This window comes from Schistocerca nitens, chromosome 5, assembly GCF_023898315.1.
Source record: "Schistocerca nitens isolate TAMUIC-IGC-003100 chromosome 5, iqSchNite1.1, whole genome shotgun sequence".
In the NCBI taxonomy this organism is placed as follows: Eukaryota; Metazoa; Arthropoda; class Insecta; order Orthoptera; family Acrididae; genus Schistocerca; species Schistocerca nitens.
In genome coordinates, this window is record NC_064618.1 from 462,716,987 (window position 1) to 462,740,838 (window position 23,852).

Consider the following 23,852-nt stretch of genomic DNA (forward strand, 5'->3'; position numbering starts at 1 on the left):
AATGTCTTGAATGCTTTACTAAAAGACGTTGCTCCACTGCGGTAAGTGACACAACAACGTTGACACTGTACGGTTCACGTCCACTGCTTAACACTGCCTGCTCACAACTGACTGGTCGAATGCACATCCGTTGTTCACAGTTCTTAGTTCAAGCTGCCACCGTAGTTACTGAGTTGACGTCACTTATACGTCAGGAATAATATCAGTCTCGAAAATTTTTGGACGGACGGTGTATCTGTGAATTTCTGCATGACACAACAACAAATCAGTAAGTGAAAGTTACTGCAAAATTCGCCTTTATCAGTAGAGAAAAATGCACTAGAAATTATAAAGATACGCCTGTTTACATCGTAGTAACATCACCAGAATAAAACTCACACATCGCAAATGCCACGCGTAAAAATCTCAAAATACACAAAAAAACCTTTTGATAGAATTACTTTCCGAAGCGCCTTGTGCGGGGAATGAATAAAGGAATCGTGACTGGAAGCAGCAGATGTTATTGTGTAATAAATGAAACTTTAGACATTCTTTTTTTTAAATATCCGGTTTTTAATGCGTACTATATCGATAGCTATCGTCATCTCCATCATCTAAAGGCTGTACCGTATCTTTGCAACTGCCCTCTCCTATTTTGTTTTGTCCTCTATATTTCTTGATAATTTTGGCACTTTATTACTTCTAATAGGTCATGGGCCATTTCATTCGTGGCCTCATCTTGGTTTTCTCCCTAAATATTGTACTTACAACACGTCTATTAAGACTTATCAACATAAATGACCACAAAGTTACGTTTTCCTTTTTTTTGATAGTTGTCAAGATGTTTCTCTGCTCATTTACCTCTTTGAGATTATCTTCATTGTATTTTCCTTATGTCAAGATGTTCCTTGATAGCCTTCTCCAAAGCCAAATTTCCATCGCTTGTAAGCACTTCCCGTCTGTCAGCAACACATCCCAAATTTCACAGCCATACAGTACCACACTCCAATAAACATCTTTCCTCTTTCCGATACTAAATCACTTGTTCACTAGTAGTGAGTTTCATTGCATGCATTTTATCCTGATATTCATGTTGTAATTCCACTCTGTAGCAGAGTGTGCGTTAATTTGATCATCCTGGCAGATTAAAACTGTGTGCTGGACCGAGACTCAAACCCATAATCATTAGCTATTGTGGCAAATGCTCTCGTGTCCTGGCCGTGGTAAATTTTTAAACAAAGTTGCCTGTTACACGACCATCTCTGTGAAATTGAAAATACATAAAGACGAAAAAGAACTTTTATTAACAATCTTTTATAAAAGATCGGCAATAAAAAGTTATATTTGCTACGAAAACTGGATTTTTGTATTCGATGTCTAATTTGAAATAAGTAGACTTATGCATTCCCATTGAACGAAAGAAATAATGACCGAAACGAGACTCGAACCAGCGTTCCAGTCTCGAACTTTCTTTATGCATTTTACACTGCACGGAAATTCTCATAGAACATGCACCTTTGTTTAGAAATTTGCATCGGTTGGGAATGGAAGCCAGGATCTGCCGAAAAATCGTTTTTACTCTAAGGTATTAAAGATACTCGACTATTTTTCTCGAGAATTATCGAGAGCTGCATCGAAATGCATTAGGAAATCGATATTTCAGTTCTGAACTTGGCGAAAAATAAATATAAAAAACACAAAACTCCGCAACCAAGTGACCTCATTGTGGGCTATCCATGTACTAGAGCTTTACTTCCGCTTAGCACTTCTCTCCTACCATCCAAACTTCACAGAAGTTCTCCTGCATGCCTTGTAGGATCAGCATGAAGTTCCGTATTAGCGCACATTCCGCTGCCAAGTGGAAATTCGTTCTGGAAACAATTCCTTAGCCTGTGGCTAAGCCATTTCTCCTCAATATCCTTCCCTCCAGAAGTGCTAATCTTGCAAAGTATGTGGCAGAATTTCTGTGAAGGTTGTAAAGTACGAGCGAGATACCGCCGGAAAGTAAGGCTGTGAGGGTATCGTCACTTTTTTAAAAAAATTCACTGCTCAGTGTAAATACGCTGACTGACAAAAGAAAGTGAAGCACCTAGAAGACATGGTCCGTTGTCAATGTGACTTCGTACACGTACACATTATCGGTGGGTATGTAAATCATTAAAGAGTTACAATTCTCTATGGCAGGTAGAACGGGCTCCAGAGTGTGCATTAGTACTGTTCATGTTTAGTATTCTTACCAGGCTTGGTAGGGTATATTATGCATCAAGCGTATAGTAACCCCTTCACATCCACTTCTGCCATTCGAGAACTACTTACGGACTTCCTGCACGAACTGTGTCACAGTGCACCATTGGTAAAAAAAAAACTGGCAGCAACAGGACGGGGAATTACCGTCGCATGCGTATGCTGCCATTAACACCAAAACACAAACAGCTGTGTTTCGAGGGATGCTGTGATAGGGAAGCATGAACTTTTGATGAACAGCGTGAATGATGAATCACAGTTCTGTCCTAGCTCGGATTACCATCCGTGGCGAGTATATCGGCGACCTGGGGAGAGGTACAATTCTTCCGATGGTTAGGAGACTCACAGCGACGTTATTCCTGGAGTCGTTGTGTAGGAAGTCATCATATCACGGTTCATAGTGACTGAGGGATTTGTGATGGCACAACGAAACATCACACATATCCCGCATCCTCCAGTGTAACCTGTCATGCAACAATATCGTGGTGCCTGTTTTCAAGAGGACAATGCTCGACCACAAATGGCACCTGTCTCTATAAAGTATCTGCGTGACGATAAGGCGGCTACCAAGATCCCCAGATCTTTCTCCGATTGGGCATGTGTGGAACCAACTCGGACGTCAGCTCAGCCCCAGTGCCAAATTACCCACATCTACATCAATACTCCGCGTGGTGACGGAACTCGCGACTCCAGATAGTACCGCACCACAATCGATAAGCCGCATTCGAAACACTCGTAGCTCAGCAGCTGGGATGGCAGTACGAACTACGCCGAGGTCCGCCAGGGGCCGTAGCTGCCAACCCATGGACATCATGGATGGATGTGCACAGCCATTGAATCATGCCGAAGCACTGAGTTACGACGAACAGTTCTCTTCAGTGCGCCGAGTCGTGTACAGTCTCCAGTTACCGCCGAGTCTACAAGCTGCTGTGTTCGTCCGTCCTCTCCGAGACTTAGGCATCGTAGGCCAGCTCAGGACCCTACGTAGGCATCACTCAGGGGTACAGTAATAGAACTTTAATATTTTAGGGGACTTGGAGAGTTGAGTATTTCTACATAGTTAATAAATATCATTTTAGTACTAATTGTTGGGAATCCTTATGACTGAAGATAACCTACAACGTCCTCCCGCATTCCCAACACTCCGCAGTCCATCTGAAGGTGTGTACCGGGGGCGGGGGGTAATTCTCGTACCACTATCTGATTCCCCTTCCTTGTTCTATTCACGAATGGCGAGTGGCAAGAATGAGTGTCAGTAAACCTCTGTATAGCTCTAATTTCACGAATTTTCTAGACGTAGTCATCTCGCGAATCGTATGTGGAAGGAAGTCATTTCTTGTCCGACTCCTCTCAGATCGTACTCTCTCGGAATTTTAATTGTAAATCCCTCCACAATGCACAACGACACTCTTATAGTGTCTGCCACTGGAGTTTATCGAACATCTCTGCAACGCTTTCGCACCAACTAAACGACCCTGTGACGAAACGCACTGCTCTTCGTTGGATCTGTTCTATCTCTGCTATTAGTCCTACCTGGCAAGGGTCCCAGAGCGATGAGCAGTATTCAAAAATCGGTCGAACAATTGTTTTGTGTGCCACTTCTTTCGAAAATGAATTACATTTCCTCAAGTTTCCTCCTATGAATCTCATTACGATGTCTGCTTTTCCTATTACTTGTTTACCTGCTCATTCCATTTAGGTTCCTCCGGATGCTTACTCCTAGATATTACACTGTACATACTGTTTTCAGCAAATTGTCATCACTGGTGTAGTTGCACAGTAGTGGATATTATTATCTATGAATGTGCAATATGTTACATTTATTTATGTTCAGTGTCAACTGCCAGACCGTCCACCATTCATTTACTCACGGTAGGTCATTTTGCATATCGATACTGTCTTTTGGCGTAGCTACCTTCCTGAAGACACCCGCCCGCATCATATGCAAATAGCGTTATGGAGCTTTCGATATTTTCTACTAGATCATTTATACACGTTGTAAACAATGACGGCCCTATCACACTTCTTGAAGTACTCCTGAAGTTACCTCTAAATCTGTCTATTTAGCTCCATTAAGAGCGAGTCTGAGTTCTCTCTGCAAGGATATCTTGAATCCGGTCGGAAATCTGCTCCGATACCCGATAAGCTCGTTTCTTTTCATTATATCACTAAATTGCAGTGCGGGACGGTGTCAAATGCCTTCCTGAATTCAAGGAACACGGCATCAACCTGACCACTGTTGTCTACGGCGCTATTGACCTCATGGAGGAACAGAGAGCGCTGAGTTTCGTAGGCTCTCCGTTTGCGGAATCCCTGTTGATTTTTGTGGAGGAGAGTTTCCTTCCCCAAAAACGTCATAATTCTTGAGCATAAAACGTGTTCCACAATTCTGCAACAAATTGTCGTCCGTGATCTAGGTCTATAATTATGAGTATCTATCCTACGACCCTTCTTGAAAGTGGGAATGACTTGCGCTTTTTTCCAGTCGCTAGGCACCCTTAGTTGCTCCAGCGACCTGCTATAAACTAGTAGGGGTACTAGTTCTTTCGCATAATCTGTGTAGAATCTTCCAGGTATCTCATATGATCTTGATACCTTTCCACTATTAAGTGACTGTAGTTGTTTTCCTATTCCGCGCTCACTTATCTCAACATCTTCCATTTCAGTTCAAAAAATGGTTCAAATGGCTCTGAGCACTATGGGACTTAACGTCTGAGGTCATCAGTCCCCTAGAACTTAGAACTACTTAAACCTAACTAACCTAAGGACATCACGCACATCCATGCCCGAGGCAGGATTCGAACCTGCGACCGTAGCGGTCTTGCGGTTCCAGACTGTAGCGCCTAGAACCGCGCAGCCACACTGGCCGGCTTCCATTTCAGTGTTCGTACGATAATTGATTGTCCAGGATATCAAGGACCTGTTACCGCAGTTGTGGCCTAGCTTGCAGCGCTTGTCTTGAGATATTGCGATTTATATGTCTGCTTAAATTCGAATACAGTAATACAAACACGATAAAAAAAACAGTTTATATAGGAGAGAGTGCTTTTTGTCGATGCATAGAGAACTACTACGTAACAACATGGCTTGCATTCGACAGATAAAGTGATCAGTCTGATGCTTCCAAAATAGAGTTTTTGTTCATTATTCTGTCGACCACTTCAATTTGAAGGATGTGTTGATAACGGTTAATCTTTGAATCAACACTAGTACAACGCTGTAGTTGATAGTTTATTGTACGACATTTACTTGAAAAAAAAATAGCTCCATCGGTGCAGTAACTGCCCGCGAAAGGCATTCCAGGTTCAAGTCCTGGTCCAGCACATACTTTTAATCTGCCAGGAAGTTCCAAATGAGCGCTGCAGATGGAAAATTCATTCAGAGGCCTGCTTAACAAAATTTATCATCTTTATCAGCTTTATTTCTTTAAATTTCGTTGTTCAGATGCTCTCTTTCTTTGTCTTTTCTATCATAGTTTTGGATTTTTTACTATTAAGCGAGGCGCTTAAAAACAAAGATTGTGACAAACTCACGATTTTGAGAAAATGGACTTCAAAGGTTGTATCAAATTTAAAATTCTATGTTCATTTGTTACATTGCTTACAGTAACTATCGTAAGTTGTGGTTATTAATGAACTTAGACATTCAATACCAGTTAATTAAATTCATAATGTTGACTCAGTAATGTTTTTACCAGCAATCTAGTTAGCAGTCACACCCTTCTGCCTCAAAGGATATTACTTACACCCCTTTGACTTACATTAATATCAGATTTGGAATCGGCCACAATAATGTAATACAATATTCGGTCCCACTTTAACATATTACATTAATCCATACACATAACTTTTATCGATTGTGCACATGCAGCGACTAAGGCAAATGAATAACAATGTTACATCCAGGAACAAAAATTTCCAAGTACGCTCTTGGCACATACACATACAAATACTCCATTTTGTCTTTATCACGGGAAATGCCTATTCCGAGTCCCACACAGTATCATGAGAAGGCACCACATCGTTACCAGATCATGTGCTTAACCCTCCATTTGCTAGTGATCTCCTATATGTTTAGGAAGAGATGTTTTTGATATGTGCTCAAGATCTTTATGGAATGGATTGTAAATTAGAGTCACAAATAGAAGTATCTGCTGTATATTCCGATATTTCTCTGTTGTAACAGGTACGTTCAACGTACTATCGCAGGTTTCATGGTCTTCGGTCAATGAAATCAAAATTCATGTCATAATTGAGGGTAGTCTTACAAGTCATCATTCCATATAGGAACTTGTGGTCAATAGCATTCAAATAAGGTGCCCTTTAAGATGTATATCGGAAAATTAATGATGTTTTTCTTCTTCTTTTGACCTTGCATTGTCACTAAAGGCCATGAGGGTCGTTTATAGACTGAGGAAATCGTTGTACATTCCTCAGAAAAACATCGCTATTAGCATTTTCATTGCCCGTCTGTCCGTTATCTCAGTTGTTATTAACATGTTCACCTTCTTTCATTCTTCTACTTTAATGTTTTGAATGGAAGGACAGTTTCTAATCTGCCAAATTCTAATGCATCAAATCACCTGATTACATCAGTTTACAAAACAGTTGGAACCAGGGACCTGTATGTGCAATTGCATCTCTTTGTATCCAAAGGAAAAACACTAGTTGCTAAGTAGTTCTTAAAATACCCGCTAGGAAGCAGTTCAATTCACCACATATAACTATATCCAGTTGGCACCAAATAGATCGGTTCCTTCACTACAATATGATACGCATATCTTCCAATATCCAGTACTGTGACTTACACGCATTTGCTTCAACACACTCATATTTATATCTATATATTTCATAATTATACAGGGTGACACACGGGAGACGGACGGTTTTGAACTGCGTAGTGCTGCGGGCGCGGTGGTGAGAGGTGGTCGTGGTGGGGATAGTTCTGATCCACACAAGACGCCATTTCATTTACTCAATCACTATGGAGCAGTGGGACTTGCAACGTCGAGTGTTTGTCTATGACATTTTCGTGAAAAATTGTGAGTCTATTATTGCTACGCAACGATTGTTTCGTGCACGGTTTAATGACGGTCGACATGGAGCTGTTCCGAGCCGTAACACAATCCTCAGATGGGTGGAAAACTTCAGATCAACTGGGAACATAATGGATAAGAAGCATCCTGGCCCGAGACGCAGAGTAACGACACCAGAAAATGTTGAAATGGTAAGGCAAGCGGTAATCAGAAGCAAAGGCGTGAAAGTGACAAAACCGAATATTTGGAGGTACGTGTATATACTTTGATGGAAGATACTATCCATTTGGTGGCAAAGAGATATACACTAATGAGCCAAAACAACATTATGACCGCGAGGTTGTATGCTGCCTACTGGCGCTGAGGGAACGTGACGCGACAAGGCGATAAGAGAAGTATATGAGCGGGTCAGGGGCGAAGAAGACTTAAGCAGCTTTGACAAAATTTGTGGCCAAGTGTCTGGGAGGGAGCACCTCGGAAATGAAGAAGCTGGTCGGCTGCTCGCGTGCTACTGTAGTGAACATCAATGGAAAGTGGCAGATCTGACGACAGAGTACAGTGCTGTCGCAGGCACAAGTGTTTTGGAGCACCCCATTCTGCACACAGTGTTGAAAATGGTGTTCCACCAGAAGAGCACCCCTACGTGTTCTCATGTTGACCCAAAAACCTCGTCAATTATGACTACAGTGGGCACGGGATCATCGAGATTGGACCGCGGATCAATGGAATCATGTCAGACGGTCGGATGAATCCCAGGTCGATGGTCGTGTCCAGATACGCAGTCATCCAGGCTGCTCGAAACATGCAGCGAGCCAAGGAAGCAGGCCAGTGGGAGCAGTATTTTTTATGGGGAATATTCACCTGGGTTTCCATGGTACTTGTGGTAGTAATCGAAAGCACCATGATAGCTGTGGACTAGGTGAACATTACTGGGGACCACCTGTAGCCCCTTATGCTTGATGCCTTCCTCAACAGCGATGGCATCTTCCAGAAGGGTAACTGTCCGCGTCACAAGGCCAGAATTGTGCTGCAATGGTTTGAGCAGCATGACAGTGAACTCTTGATGTCTTGGCCTTCAAACTCGGCGTAACTGAATCCGATGAAACCGAAATGGAACGTTATCAGTCGCCAGCTCTGCGCCCGCAAACCAACCACCCGTAAATTACGGGAAGTGTATGACCTGTGCGCAGGCATCTGGTGCCATGAACGTCTGGAAACCTGTTCACGTAGTTGTCGAATCCGTGGCACGCAGAATCACTGCTGGATTGCGTTCCAGAGGTGGACGAACACGCGTTTAAGTAGTTGGTCATAATGAAACTTCCTTGCAGATTAAAACTGTGTGACGGACCGAGACTTGACCTCGGGACGGTAGAGGACTTTCCCGCGAAAGGCTAAGGTTCAGAGTTCGAGTATCAGCCCGGCACACAGTTTCAATCAGCCAGAAAGTTTCATGTGAGCGTACATTCTCATTCTGGAAACATCCCCCAGGCTGTGGCTAAGCCATGTCTCCGCAATATCCTTTTTTTTTTTTTTTTTTTTTTCGGGAGAGCTAGTTCTGCTACGTTCGCAGGAGAGCTTCTGTGAAGTTTGGAAGGTAGGAGACCAGGTACTGGCAGCATTGAAGCTGTGGCGACGAGTCCTGAGTCGGGCTTGGGTAATTGTGATGGTAGAGCACTTGCCCGCAAAGGGCAACGGTCCCGAGTTCGAGTGTCGGACCGCCACACAGTTTTCATCTGCCAGGAAGTTTCATATCAGCGTATACTCCTCTACAGAGTGGTTCAAATGGCTCTGAGCACTATGGGACTTAACATCTAAGGTCATCAGTCCCCTAGAACTTAGAACTACTTAAACCTAACTAACCTAAGGGCATAACACACATCCACGCCCGAGGCAGGATTCGAACCTGCGACCGTAGCGGTCTCGTGGTTCCAGACTGTAGCGCCTAGAACCGCTCGACCACCACGGCCGGCTCTACAGAGTGAAAATCTCATTCTAGTTGGTCATAATGTTTGGTGCATCAGTGTATTTGTATCTGAGAAAGTGTTTTCGCTTTGGATGCAAAGAGATGCAAGTGCACGTACATGTCCTTGGTTCCAAATACTTCGTAAATTGTTGTTCAAAACTGTTCAAATGTGTGTGAAATCTTATGGGACTTAACTGCTAAGGTCATCAGTCTCTAAGCTTATATACTACTTAACCTAAATTATCCTAAGGACAAACACACACACCCATGCCCGAGGGAGGACTCGAACCTCCGCCGGGACCAGCCGCACAGTCCATGACTGCAGTACCCTAGAGAGCTCGGCTAATCCCGCGCGGCTGTAAACTGTTGTGATCAGGTGATTTGATGCATTAGAATTTGGTAGAACAGTGTCTGTTTTGTAAGTAGGCAGTTTAGGTTTTTATGTTGGTAACGTCACGTAGCGCTCTGTATGAAAATCACTGGCTGTGCTGTGTGCAGTCTGTGGCTGGTGGGCATTGTTGAAATAGTCGCTATTGTAGTGTTGGGCAGTTGGCTGTTAACAGCGCGTAGCGTTGCGCAGTTGGAGGTGAGCCGAAAGCAGTGGTGGATGTGGGGAGAGAGATGACGGAGTTTTGAGAGCGGATGATCTGGACGTGTGTCCATCAGGGACAGTAAATTTGTAAGACTGGATGTCATGAACTGATATATACATTATGACTTTTGAACACTATTAAGGCAATGGATGTGGGGAGAGAGATGGCGGAGTTTTGAGAGCGGATGATCTGGACGTGTGTCCATCAGAGACAGTAAATTTGTAAGACTGGATGTCATGAACTGATATATACATTATGACTTTTGAACACTATTAAGGTAAATACATTGTTTGTTCTCTATCAAAATCTTTCATTTGCTGACTATGCCTATCAGTAGTTAGTGCCTTCAGTAGTTAGAATCTTTTATTTAGCTGGCAGTATTGGCACTCGCTGTATTGCAGTAGTTTGGGTAAGGAAATTTTTGTGTTATGTAACATCCCCTTAGAAAAATTTATAAATGACGGTTCTGGAAAACCTCTACGTTATTTGATTTTCAAACAGCTGAGCAAAACTGAACGTACTCAGACATTTCTCTCTTTACTCATTCTGATCATCACTAAACTGACACACAATATTTTTAGCGCAACGTAATCTGATTTTCAATAATCTCTACAAAGGAATGGCCTGACTAACAATAACCTATACCTTTCAAGAATCACTTACCTCACAAAAATTTTCGTTACTCGAACTACTGCTATATAGAGAGTGCCAATACTGCCAGCTAAATACAAGATTCTAACTACTGAAGGCACTAACTACTGATAGGCATAGTTAGCAAATGAGAGATTTTGATAGAGAACAAACAATGTATTTACCTTAATAGCGTTCAAAAGTCATAATATATATATATATATATATATATATATATATATATATATATATATATATATATATATATATATATATCAGTTCATGACATCAAGTCTTACAAATTTACTGTCTCTGATGGACACACGTCCAGATCATCCGCTCTCAAAACTCCGCCATCTCTCTCCCCACATCCACCACTGCTGGCGGCTCACCTCCAACTGCGCAACGCTACGCGCTGTTAACAGCCAACTGCCCAACACTACTATAGCGACTATTTCAACAATGCCCACCAGCCACAGACTGCACACAGCACAGCCAGTGATTTTCATATAGAGCGCTACGTGACGTTGCCAATATAAAAACCTAAACAGCCTACTTACAGTTTTTGCATTCAAAATATTAAATCAGAAGACTGGAACAAACTGAACGTGTTTAAAAGAATGCAGGAAATGAAGAGAGAGGCAGTGAAAATGTTAATAGTGATGGCTTGCTGAGGTATGTACAACTTCCTCAGTCTGTAATGGTCATCATTGCATTTAGCTACAATGCAGGGGCCAGAACAACAACTACGTTAGTAATGTGTGGGTAAGTCGGAAATTTGAGTCCGTTAGGGACCGTGTCCGGATGGCCGAGGCGGCCAAGGCAACCGGTCCGGCACAAATTTTCAACTTTCCCCACTGGCAGGTTTAAGTGCCCAATGTCTGCTAACGTGGTCCTTTCTCGTGGTTCAGATTTCACAACTGCTGAAAATTTACAAAGCAATAGAAACTGAGACAATCGTAGAAAGTGTTCGGAGCGACGCGACTGACCTCCATCATGATGGAGAAGGCGCAGGCCATACCGACGGCTCCGGAGCCGACGATGGTGACCTTGGAGCCGGCGGTGGGCGGCGGCGGGCTCACCGTCGTCATCAGCGCCTTCCTCATCATGCTCATCTTGCCGGCCTGCAAACAGACATCTTTATCGCAACTGCGATACGGTTGCGCTCGCTTGTTGAATACCTAATGACTCTAATGTATCGCTCCGATTATGACTGATTTACGTTTCCTTACATCTTAATTGGGACTTTAGACCAGAACGAGGAGCACGCCCGCCCGCCTCGTAAACAGCGGGCGACATGTTTACATCAATAGCGTTAATAATTACAGAGCGCACGCACTAATTTAACGGATCGCGTACGACATTACTTACAATTCGGGTTGCAATTTCGAAAGGAGCAAAGCGTAACGGCTCCCAATGGAATGTATTTTATGCACCGCCAACATTCGGCAGCGGCTAAAAGGAGCTCCGCCGAAGCAATGCTTCCGCGCAAGCTCACCCCCTAAAAAAAAGGCTCACAGATCATTAGGAGACAACGTAGCAGCCACGTATTTCAGGCAATTAACGACGACGGTATGCGCGCAGAAATTTGTATGCGAGAAGTCGTCGAACCCTGTCGGGAGAATGGGGGGACGAGATCGTCAAGCCTGGGATATATGAACGCGGAGGCCTGAAGACCAGTTCCTGCACTGTGAAATGCAAATCGACTGCCTACCTCCAGCCCGTTCCGATAACGTTATACTGTCTCTTCCCAGAATGACTCCGGAGGAACGACAGATAATGTAGTGTGGAACAGCTATCTAGTAATAATGATTATCGTGGACGTATCAGCTTTCGAACTCAGAGAGGCGGGGCCTGGCAAAACAGAGGACTGTTATTACAGACGAAACCAGCCGACATATACGACTAGCCATTGACATTTTCTTTTTCCATGTGTTGTCTAATTATTTCAGACGATTCCCGAAATGAAAAAGGACATCATAAATTTCTGCCGTATCCTCCATTTTCCGAATCTCACCATTAGTATGACACTGACACAAGAAGGTTTTTAAGAAACAACACCTTAATAAAAGGACAATTTTTTTCTAACACGTGCTTACTTCGAGGTCAAAGAGAAATTTTTGTATATGATATTTTCAAATATGCCCCATTTCTCGATATACTGGGTTGGTTTGTACACTCCTGGAAATGGAAAAAAGAACACATTGACACCGGTGTGTCAGACCCACCATACTTGCTCCGGACACTGCGAGAGGGCTGTACAAGCAATGATCACACGCACGGCACAGCGGACACACCAGGAACCGCGGTGTTGGCCGTCGAATGGCGCTAGCTGCGCAGCATTTGTGCACCGCCGCCGTCAGTGTCAGCCAGTTTGCCGTGGCATACGGAGCTCCATCGCAGTCTTTAACACTGGTAGCATGCCGCGACAGCGTGGACGTGAACCGTATGTGCAGTTGACGGACTTTGAGCGAGGGCGTATAGTGAGCATGCGGGAGGCCGGGTGGACGTACCGCCGAATTGCTCAACACGTGGGGCGTGAGGTCTCCACAGTACATCGATGTTGTCGCCAGTGGTCGGCGGAAGGTCCACGTGCCCGTCGACCTGGGACCGGACCGCAGCGACGCACGGATGCACGCCAAGACCGTAGGATCCTACGCAGTGCCGTAGGGGACCGCACCGCCACTTCCCAGCAAATTATGGACACTGTTGCTCCTTGGGTATCGGCGAGGACCATTCGCAACCGTCTCCATGAAGCTGGGCTACGGTCCCGCACACCGTTAGGCCGTCTTCCGCTCACGCCCCAACATCGTGCAGCCCGCCTCCAGTGGTGTCGCGACAGGCGTGAATGGAGGGACGAATGGAGACGTGTCGTCTTCAGCGATGAGAGTCGCTTCTGCCTTGGTGCCAATGATGGTCGTATACGTGTTTGGCGCCGTGCAGGTGAGCGCCACAATCAGGACTGCATACGACCGAGGCACACAGGGCCAACACCCGGCATCATGGTGTGGGGAGCGATCTCCTACACTGGCCGTACACCACTGGTGATCGTCGAGGGGACACTGAATAGTGCACGGTACATCCAAACCGTCATCGAACCCATCGTTCTACCATTCCTAGACCGGCAAGGGAACTTGCTGTTCCAACAGGACAATGCACGTCCGCATGTATCCCGTGCCATCCAACGTGCTCTAGAAGGTGTAAGTCAACTACACTGGCCAGCAAGATCTCCAGATCTGTCCCCCATTGAGCATGTTTGGGACTGGATGAAGCGTCGTCTCACGCGGTCTGCACGTCCAGCACGAACACTGGTCCAACTGAGGCGCCAGGTGGAAATGGCATGGCAAGCCGTTCCACAGGACTACATCCAGCAACTCTACGATCGTCTCAATGGGAGAATAGCAGCCTGCATTGCTGCGAAAGGTGGATATACACTGTACTAGTGCCGACATTGTGCATGCTCTGTTGCCTGTGTCTATGTGCCTGTGGTTCTGTCAGTGTGCTCATGTGATGTATCTGACCCCAGGAATGTGTCAATAAAGTTTCCCCTTCCTGGGACAATGAATTCACGGTGTTCTTATTTCAATTTCCAGGTGTGTAAGTTCGTAGCGTTTTTCGATAAGTATTATAAATACGACAGATACTCATAACAGAGAGTTTGGTCGTCAATAATACACTCCTGGCCATTAAAATTGCTACACCAAGAACAAATGCAGATGATAAGCGGGTAATCATTGGACAAATATATTATACTAGAACTGACATGTGATTACATGTTCACGCAATTTGGGTTCGTAGATCCTGAGAAATCAGTACCCAGAACAACCACCTCTGGCCGTAATAACGGTCTTCGTACGCTTGGACATTGAGTCAAACAGAGCTTGGATGGCGTGTACATGTACAGCTGCCCATACAGCTTCAACACGATACCACAGTTCATCAAGAGTAGTGACTGGCGTATTGTGACGAGCAACTTGCTCGGCCACCATTGACCAGACGTTTTCAATTGGTGAGAGATCTGGAGAATGTGCTAGCCAGGGCAGCAGTCGAACATTTTCTGTATCCAAAAAAGGCTCGTACAGAACCTGCAACATGCGGTCGTGCATTATCCTGCTGAAATGTAGGGTTTAACAGGGATCGAATGAAGGGTAGAACCACGGGTCGTAACACATCTGAAATGTAACATCCACTGTTCAAAGTGCCGTCAATGCGAACAAGAGGTGACCGAGACGTGTAACCAATGGCACCCCATACCATCACGCCGGGTGATAGGGCTACGCCAGTATGGCGATGACAAATACACGCTTCCAATGTGCGTTCACCGCGATGTCGCCAAACACGGATGCGACCATCATGATGCTGTAAACAGAACCTGAATTCATCCGAAAAAGTGACGTTTTGCCATTCGTGCACCCAGGTTCGTCGTTGAGTACACCATCGCAGGCTCTCCTGTCTGTGATGCAGCGTCAAGGGTAACCGCAGCCATGGTCTCCGAGCTGATAGTCCATGCTGCTGCAAACGTCGTCGAACTGTTCGTGCAGATGGTTGTTGTCTTGCCAACGTCCACATCTGTTGACTCAGGGGGTAGAGACGGAGCTGCACGATCCATTACAGCCATGCGGATAAGGTGCTGTCATTTCGACTGCTAATGATACGAGGCCGTTTGGGATCCAGCATGGCGTTCCGTAGTACCCTCCTGAACCCACCGATTCCATATTCTTCTAACAGTCACTGGATTTCGATCAACGCGAGCAGCAATGTCGCGATACGATAAACCGCAATCGCGATAGACTACAATCCGACCTTTATGAAAGTCGGAATTGTGATGGTACGCATTTCTTCTCCTTACACGAGGCATCACAACAACGTTTCACCAGGCAAGGCCGGCCAACTGCTGTTTGTGTATGAGAAATCGGTTGGAAACTTTGCTCATGTCAGCACGTTGTAGGTGTCGCCACCGACGCCTACCTTGTGTGAATGCTCTGAAAAGCTAATAATTTTCATATCAAAGCAGCTTCTGTCGGTTAAATTTCGCGTCTGTAGTACGTCATCTTAGTGGTGTAGCAATTTTAATGGTCAGTAGTGTGCAATCTACTTCACTCTTTCCAACAGTCTGCCAACGCTGCTGTAACTTTTCTATTCGCCAACTGTAGAAATCACGTGGGTTTGAGGCGAAGAACTCGTCAAGCCACGTTCGGACGCATTTTCATCCGGAATAGAAGTTCCTCGAAGGCTGTTCGACAGATAGCGGTAAATCTTTTTTATCCATTATGGACTGTGGGACAACAGCTGGCATGTATTTCTTGATGCAATAATTTAGCAACAACCGTACGTATTGTAGAAATTTATTTTATGAACTTCTTATGTGCTACCAGTTTCGGCATTATATTGATGCCATCTTCAGGCACATAAGAAGTTCATAAAATAAATTTCTACAATACATACGGCTGTTGGTAAATTATTGCATCAAGAGAGCGGAAAACGTGAAAATCTGAGGGCGCAAGATCAGGTGAATAAAGTTGGTGCGGAATGAGTTCCCAATCCAGCTACTGTATAGTGTTCTGTAACAGTCTAGCAGAATGCGGCCGGAAGTCACCATTACTTCATGCAGGCTTCCTTGTCGCTGTTGCTGGATAGAGTCTGCAAGATGTCACAGTTGTTGACAATAAATGCCAGAGGTGATGGTTACATCTCGGGGAGGCGGTTAGTACAGTAGTAGGCGATACCATCGAAGTTTAACCAGATGGACAACATTATCTTCTGTGGATGAGCGCAGGTCTTTTCACGGGAAACTACTGCTATGTTTCGGCTCAAATATTCCTTTCTTTTCCTTATGTTAGCATAAACACACCATTTATCGTCACCATTTACGATACAGGATAGGAATGGTCGGTGTCGCTCACGAGCCAATTGATGACGAGCAAGCAGAGACGCACATATGGTCAGCCGCTGATTTTTGTGATATTGTCTTAGAGCTAATGGCACCCATTAACCCGATTTCTGAACCTTCCCCGTTGCATACAAATGTCGTAACGATGGCGGAATGATCACATTTGGTTCAAATGGCTCTGAGCACTATGGGACTTAACATCTGATGTCATCAGTCCCCTAGAACTTAGAACTACTTAAACCTTACCAACCTAAGGACACCACACACGTCCATGTCCGAGGCAGGATTCGAACCTGCGACCGTAGTGGTCGCGCGGTTCCAGACTGAAGCGCCTCGAACCGCTCTGCCACAACGGCAGGCTGACCACATTTGCCAGTTCTCGAGTACACTGATGTGGATCATTGGATTAACGCAAATAAACGATATTCATCAAACCTTGAAGATCTTCCTGAACGTGGACACTAACGTCAAAACGACCCTCCTTAAAAGGCCGACCGTAGTGGCCGAGCGGTTCTAGGCGCTACTGTCTGGAACCGCGCGACCGCTACGGTCGCAGGTTCGAAACCTGCCTTGGGCATGGATGTGTGTGATGTCCTTAGGTTAGTTAGGTTTAAGTAGTTCTAAGTGCTAGGGTACTGGTGACCTCAGAAGTTAAGTCCCATAGTGCTCAGAGCCATTTTGAACCCTCCTTAAAACGGGAAGACCGTTTTCTTGCCGTGCTCTGTCCAAAGGCATTATCTCCATACAAGGCGCAAATGTTTGTGCCTGCCTCCGCGGATGTCACCCCTCTATTGAACTCAAACAGAAGAATATGTCGGAAATGTTCCGATTTCTCCACATATAACTGCATTTCCTAGCGTCCACAGCTCCATTAACTATCTCCAAATGACGAAACGACAGTAAGTAAACTCAAACAGCAACAGCGAACTCAAATAAAGAAGACGTTTGATAAATAAATCCATATCCGCAGGAGTACCAACATGTAGAACAAAAACGCTGCGAACTTACGATCACAGTTCATCACATTTGCCAGTTCTAGAGCACACTAACGTGGATGATTGTGGATTAATGCGTTCAAGCGATCATCATCAACCCTAATAGTTCACTTCAGGACAACCATCGACCATTATTTTCTAGTAGGTGCAGAACGATGCTAATAAATATTCAAAATACAAATTTGTGATAACTTACTGTGTACCACCAGAAAGCTACTAAACTCTCTACGGTGCTGCTATTAGATCTGACAACATGTCATCAGACCTAGACACAGTTATGGACATATGATATGCACCATTTCAAAACTGGAAAACGTCACGGCCTAAAGTCAAGCGCCGGCAAACGACAGAGCAGAGTTGGCTGTGACAAGAAATAAGCGCCGCTCCCGATTAGTAGCGGCCCAGTTCAGATGTTCAGATGTGTGTGAAATCTTATGGGACTTAACTTCTAAGGTCATCAGTTCCTAAGCTTACACACTACTTAACCTAAATTATCCTAAGGACAAACACACACACCCATGCCCGAGGGAGGACCCGAACCTCCGCCGGTACCAGCCGCACAGTCCATGACTGCAGCGCCTGAGACCGCTCGGCTAATCCCGCGCGACCGCGGCCCAGTTCTACAGCAGCTTGAAGACCAGTGACTTCTATAGCAGCGACTTAGGAATTGAATATACTGAAGAAGCTTATTTATTTCGTAGGTCGCCCTTTGCCTGCAACACTTCTGTTTTTTTGTCAGAGTTAAGTGTTGTCATTGTTCGTTTTGTAATAAAACTCATCAACACGATTCGTCTGAATGTTGTCTAGCGATCCGAAAAAGCAAGTTTCCTATACACCCCATATTTGACAGAAAGTAAGTACTTATTGACCCAATATGATTATAATACTGCACATTTCTTTTCCTCCATAAAACTGTGTGCTCTTATTATACATTATGTCCAGACTGAAAGATGATGACACATTGTCGAAACTAGTTAGAGCACAATAATGATTCTAGAAGCTTTGTGTTGCTCATAAAGATGTTTGTCACTAAAAGCTGTGAAATACATACACACAATATCTCAGTTATCCTACCAAAAATACGTTTGTATCTATTTTAAAGTTTTTTTTTATCTCAGGGGCTATGTCTCGAATCTTTTCATACAGATAGTCCAGAATACTTGCGTATTTCTCCTTTGTCGGGTAATTCACAACCCTTCTGCTATAAGAAATAGGTTTCGACTTTTTGTGATGCTGGGACATCGATTTCCGCTCACTGCTTTGACTATTTTTCGTTCATGGCTTTTAGTGATTGTGCCACGTCTCATCCACGACAGCAAATCGTGCCATAAAATCTGCGTATTGTTTTGAACCAGTCCAACCATATGTTTTCACTAAAATTTTTGCTCTGCAGTCAACAAATTTAGATGTATCGTCTTCAACATAATTAGTACCACGACTGAATTTAGCCTGCCATTTCGGAACTGTTAAAAACAAAGAATCAGGTTATTTTCAAAGCTTCAATCTTCAGTGTAAAACAAACTTCCCTGCAGATCAAATAGCCTCTTGAATGATACTATTGCGAATCATTTATCAGCATAACAGAAACAAACTTCTCTACCAAACTATCTTTGTGTCAGGAAAACAATGTTCCATCTGGCTGTCATAGCAAAGAGCAGAACAGAGGTTACAATTACTGTCGATGGGCGCCTTGAAAGAGAACATTACAATTTACAAGGAACCATAATCCATCTTTGAGTTCCTGCACGATGTTACATTTTCTCTTCAGAATACGATTTAAGTTAAAGAAAAGAACAAGTTTCGTGCAACGAAACACTGAATTAAAGACCTTATTTTGGAGTCACGAAGGAAAGAAATAGTATTTTCCTAGAAAACTCCGAAATGTTTTTCCTGCTTGTCTCTGCAAGAATCATCGCTGCTCTAGTGCGAATTTCTCGCAGAAGCAATCGATAATCTTGCCTGTAACGTGAATATGGTCGATAGTGAAGAAAGATGGATGAGTTTTACTGTAATCAAATTCTAATGTGATTTTTCTTTACTTTACAAGCGGTATTTTCGGTAACCTCCAAATAATTACAATTTTTGTCAGGAAAAACTGTGATCCTACATGAAGTAGATGATTGTGCCCATATTTTTTCTACAAAAGGAGTTATACATAACAGCGAAACTCTTTAGACACTTCTTCTGTAATATCTTGATAGTGAGGAAATCACAAAAATCGAAGTGATCCTAACGCAAGTGAGCTTGGATGGCATGATACGAAATTCGTTTTTCGTAAGCAAGTAAATTTTGCCGTTTTCTTTATTCATGGCACAAGCATCAGATAACAATTTTTTTAAGAAAATGAGAAAGAAGTAAAAGTTTTGGTAACAGATATGTTTGTTCTACACTTACGGCACTTGTAACAGAAATTATGTATTACAAAACAGAGCGTATTAGTTAGACCGGTTTAGCTAAGAATAAAGTGACGTCAGTTGCATCAGTGGCTGCTGATACCAGGCCTTTGAGGCTACTCTGAGCAGGGAAACTAGTGCAAGAATGCTTGTGTTAGGTTGTCTGGAACACACAAACGATCAAGTCAGTCTGTACTGTCCACCCGTATTGTAGAAGCTTTCGATCTTCATATTCCTGCTCGTAGTCTGTTGAGGAACTTCCAGACCTCTCAACTTTCAACATGGCCGAGGGGCTAGTTAGTTCTTTTGACGGTCCTGCCCAGGGTGGGCTTTTGAAAGTGACCATATCTCCACTTTAGGCTGAGTTTTTTTAAGTGTTCCTCGGTTGATCTGAAGAAGTTGTTTCTTGATTTCAGCCTTTGGGCAGCCTGTCGAATGCCAAATGGCGTGCGTTGTACGGATGCGGACGACTTCAGGCTCTCTTTGTGGCTCTCGTCCACTTGTCGATGGGGCAATTCAGGCGACAGAGCTTAAGTCCAAGAGTAGGTTTTACGGAGCTAGAGATATTCTGCACGATTCGTTGAATGCAATTTGAACTTGCTTAGCATAGTGTTTTATCAAACGGTAGAGGCGGAATAGCAAATGGTTAGTGCTTTTGTTTTGCCGTTTGTGGTTTTGCACTATAGTTTGAGCCTACAGTTGTCCAGATGGTGTTATTTATGTCACTATCTTTCATTTTATTGCCGTCACATTGACTTTCTGTGTGCTGCTGTCCGATGTAGCACCCAAGTATTCGCTCTCCTCTTCAAACAACCTGGAGCCCTCTGAACAATGACTGTTGTGGAGATGAAAAGCGAAACCATGTGTTTGTGTGTGATTAGGCTTGACACATCCGGAACAGGACCTGAGTCTCACTCGCGCACTGGCATAACCAGATTAACATTATGAGATAACTAATCCTTCATAGGAACAGAATCACCTTCATCGTCATTGTCGGAATCCCTTGGAAACATTGCCATTTGCCTAGGGCTTTAGTGATCCTCACTTCGACATCCTCAGGCGAATAAATATTAAAAATTTGTGGGACAGTACGCTGCCATAACGTAAACCATTTTACTGTCCCCGTCATCACCTCCTTCCATCCCGGAATATAACCAAGAACATGCAGTTTTCGAGGAGGCCTCTAGTAGCCATAATGAATGTGTAGTATTTTGTCACAGTTTAGATCTACAGCACCAGGAGTCTGAGAGTAATCATGCCTGAGGCTGTGAAGAGGTCTTTGACTGTCAGTCTTGTGATTTTGCTGTTTGCAGAGCGTTTCTCGATCAACTATGTATGGCTTAATAATTGTAAAGCGATACCTGCTCTTGCGCAGATACCAGTGTGTTGAGAAATGCGGGTTTTTTTGCATCTGGAAGGCAGTACTGTACCCCTTAAATGAACATTTGTTATATCAGTTGAAGAACTGTGTGAACAAAATAGAAGGTAAAAGCATGCGCATGATTCTGTTATGGACGTTTGAAACACCTTAACCCTGTTCATGCATTTGTTAGAGCTTCTTTTGTGCGTTATTGTAAACTTTAAGCCAAGCTGTAGAAATGACTGTTGCATACATATTAAATATACTGTCCATCGTATTGGTTTTCCTGTCAACTTTAACAAAACACTTCCCTCTCTTTTATTCAAAAATTGTATGACGCTGGCTTGCTCATTTTACGTAAATGAAGATGAAGTTGTCAGATTATCATAAAGACAGAGGAAGATAGAACAAGTCATTTATATAAAGGAACGAGGTCAATGAAAGCGGAGAGACATAAAAAAAATATACTTGTAACCTATGTTGCGGAAAGACGGGAGTTATCTTCAAGAAAGAAAGGAGAGGAAAATTATTTTCAATAATAGCCTCTTAAATGAAGAAGGTACCAAGAAGCGATAGAGTTCAATTTTGTGCCACAGCAAGTTAATAGGGACATATTTTCCGTCGATCACCTTTCTGTCTACCAACAGAAAATCTGTCACAGTTACTAGAATTAGTACGTCGGCGCTATAAAGACCTCAGCAACACTACAGAAGGAACTGAAATATTAGTTCTATGCCCTGACACTTCTTGTTTGTAAGGGAGACCTGCGGAATGCTGACGTACCAGGAAATACCGATACCATCACTTTCTCAGTTGAGTAGCCCTTTAGTCGGTGGGAGATACAGCAGCAGCGTAACGGACGATTCCCGAAGTTTGTTGCAGAGGCGACAAGTTCTTGTAAAGGACAGTCTCATTGTGGCGCTAAAAATTAACTTTTATTGCATTTTGATATTATTTTAGGTTTATGCTTAAACTAAGATTAACGTTTCAATACTTTTTTAAACACTAATAACTATAATGTAGGTAGATAGCATGTTTTCTGGTGCATGTTTTAGCAAGGATTTCGTAATTTTTCGAGTATTATCAGGGCTACTAAAATCCGTTCTCTGCCTTGTTAATTCGGACAAGAAACCTTATTTTGGGAGAAAATCTGTTTCTACTCCTGAACAGCAACAAGAACCGCCCAACCATACGACTGCATTTGCCCATTATTCTATGGCGTTTCACTGATTGAGTTGCGGTGAATTGCCTACCTTACAGAAAAACTAGGCCTTAAGCACAATTTCAATAAAATTACCAAAACAGCTGGAAAATACTGTTTCTGGTTTTAAAAACAGAGATCCTAAAACAAGCTTAAGAAAACCATCAGCAAAAAGTGTCAATAGAATTTTAGACTTCAGTAAGGCTGAAGCAGATTTGTTTCCAAGTTGCATATCATTTTCGATAAACATGCTGTATACATATCTTGAAGCAGGTTAAGATAATAAAATGTGTTACTTTCTTAGAACAGGAATTTTATTCTGTCTGTATTTCATACTGTTGGTATTACACTGCAATTGTGTCGATATTACCCAGGTAGCCATGGCAATACCAGCAGTTAGCAGACTTGAGGAATTGTTATTACAGATCTGAAGATATTCAACAGATATGCGTGTAACATTCCTGGGTACCACAGGGTGCCATGCTTTTCTCCACGGAAGAGACAGATTCCAAAACAAAACGAAAAACCTCTTAAGGTTTCGGTATTCCTCCAGTCTCTCCTACAGTTGTCGAATACCTGTCCCACTATTACAATGCAGTATAAAACTGAGCCCATTATTTGTCCACCCAATTCAAACTATGTGTGATATAACAGGCACACTGAAACCTACATTGACTCCATAGCTGCACATAATTAATGATATTCCACCATCTGAATAAAAATAACAGGAAGCAGTTACCCAATGATAAAAACGCAATCATTCTATGCTCTAGAATCTTCCAGTACATGAAGTAAGAAGTAAGGTAGAAAGGTTATTAGATTCGGAATACTTATTCATATTGCGGAAGAATGGTGAACGAAATAGGTCGCATCCTTTTCAAAAAAAAAAAAAAAAAAAACCATCCTGTCCCTTAAACATAAACGACCCTGCCCGTTGTTCATTTCATACTATGAATACGTAAGTGGCACCATCTAAAAAATTATGCAGGATGTGGATTAAACAGCTGCGACTAGTATATCACAGAAGACAGTACCCTAATAATATCTGTATTCTCGTTTTCTTTTTTGTCAAATCTCATATACTTTTCTCACTGCATGAAGGAGTGTGTGAATTAAAAAGCTTATGGTCAGTTGCTTCTGACGTATCTGTTCATTACTGTTTGCTTGCTACCAGTGTATCTCTAACAGAAATGGGAAGGTAAATCTAAAGGTAAACTTGTGTATGGGACACAGACAACTTGTATGGTTCATCTAATAACAAATGATATATGACTAGACACTTGGATGCATAGGTAGCTTATTCACATAGGACATACGCATATGGTTCAAATGGCTCTGAGCACTATGGGACTTAACATCTGAGGTCATGAGTCCCCTAGAACTTAGAACTACTTAAACCTAACTAACCTAAGGACATCACACACATCCATGCCCGACGCAGGATTCGAACCTGCGACCGTTGCGGTCGCGCGGTTCCAGACTGAAGCGCCTAGAACCGCTCGACCACAAAGGCCGGCCATACGCATATCAAAAAAAGTTTTGCATCACCCCAGTTCCTAGAACTCCTGA

The 23,852-nt window shown here is 43.4% G+C and overlaps 1 protein-coding gene across 1 annotated transcript in view; it reads right to left on the reverse strand.

The window, feature by feature from the left end:
- Positions 1–23,852, reverse strand: part of LOC126260530 (L-lactate dehydrogenase-like) — a 326,171-nt gene that overhangs the window by 268,911 nt on the left and 33,408 nt on the right. Inside the window, exon 2 of the mRNA XM_049957863.1 lies at positions 11,434–11,568. Coding sequence (XP_049813820.1) covers positions 11,434–11,568 — 135 coding nt within the window. The remainder of the gene's footprint in view (positions 1–11,433; positions 11,569–23,852) is intronic.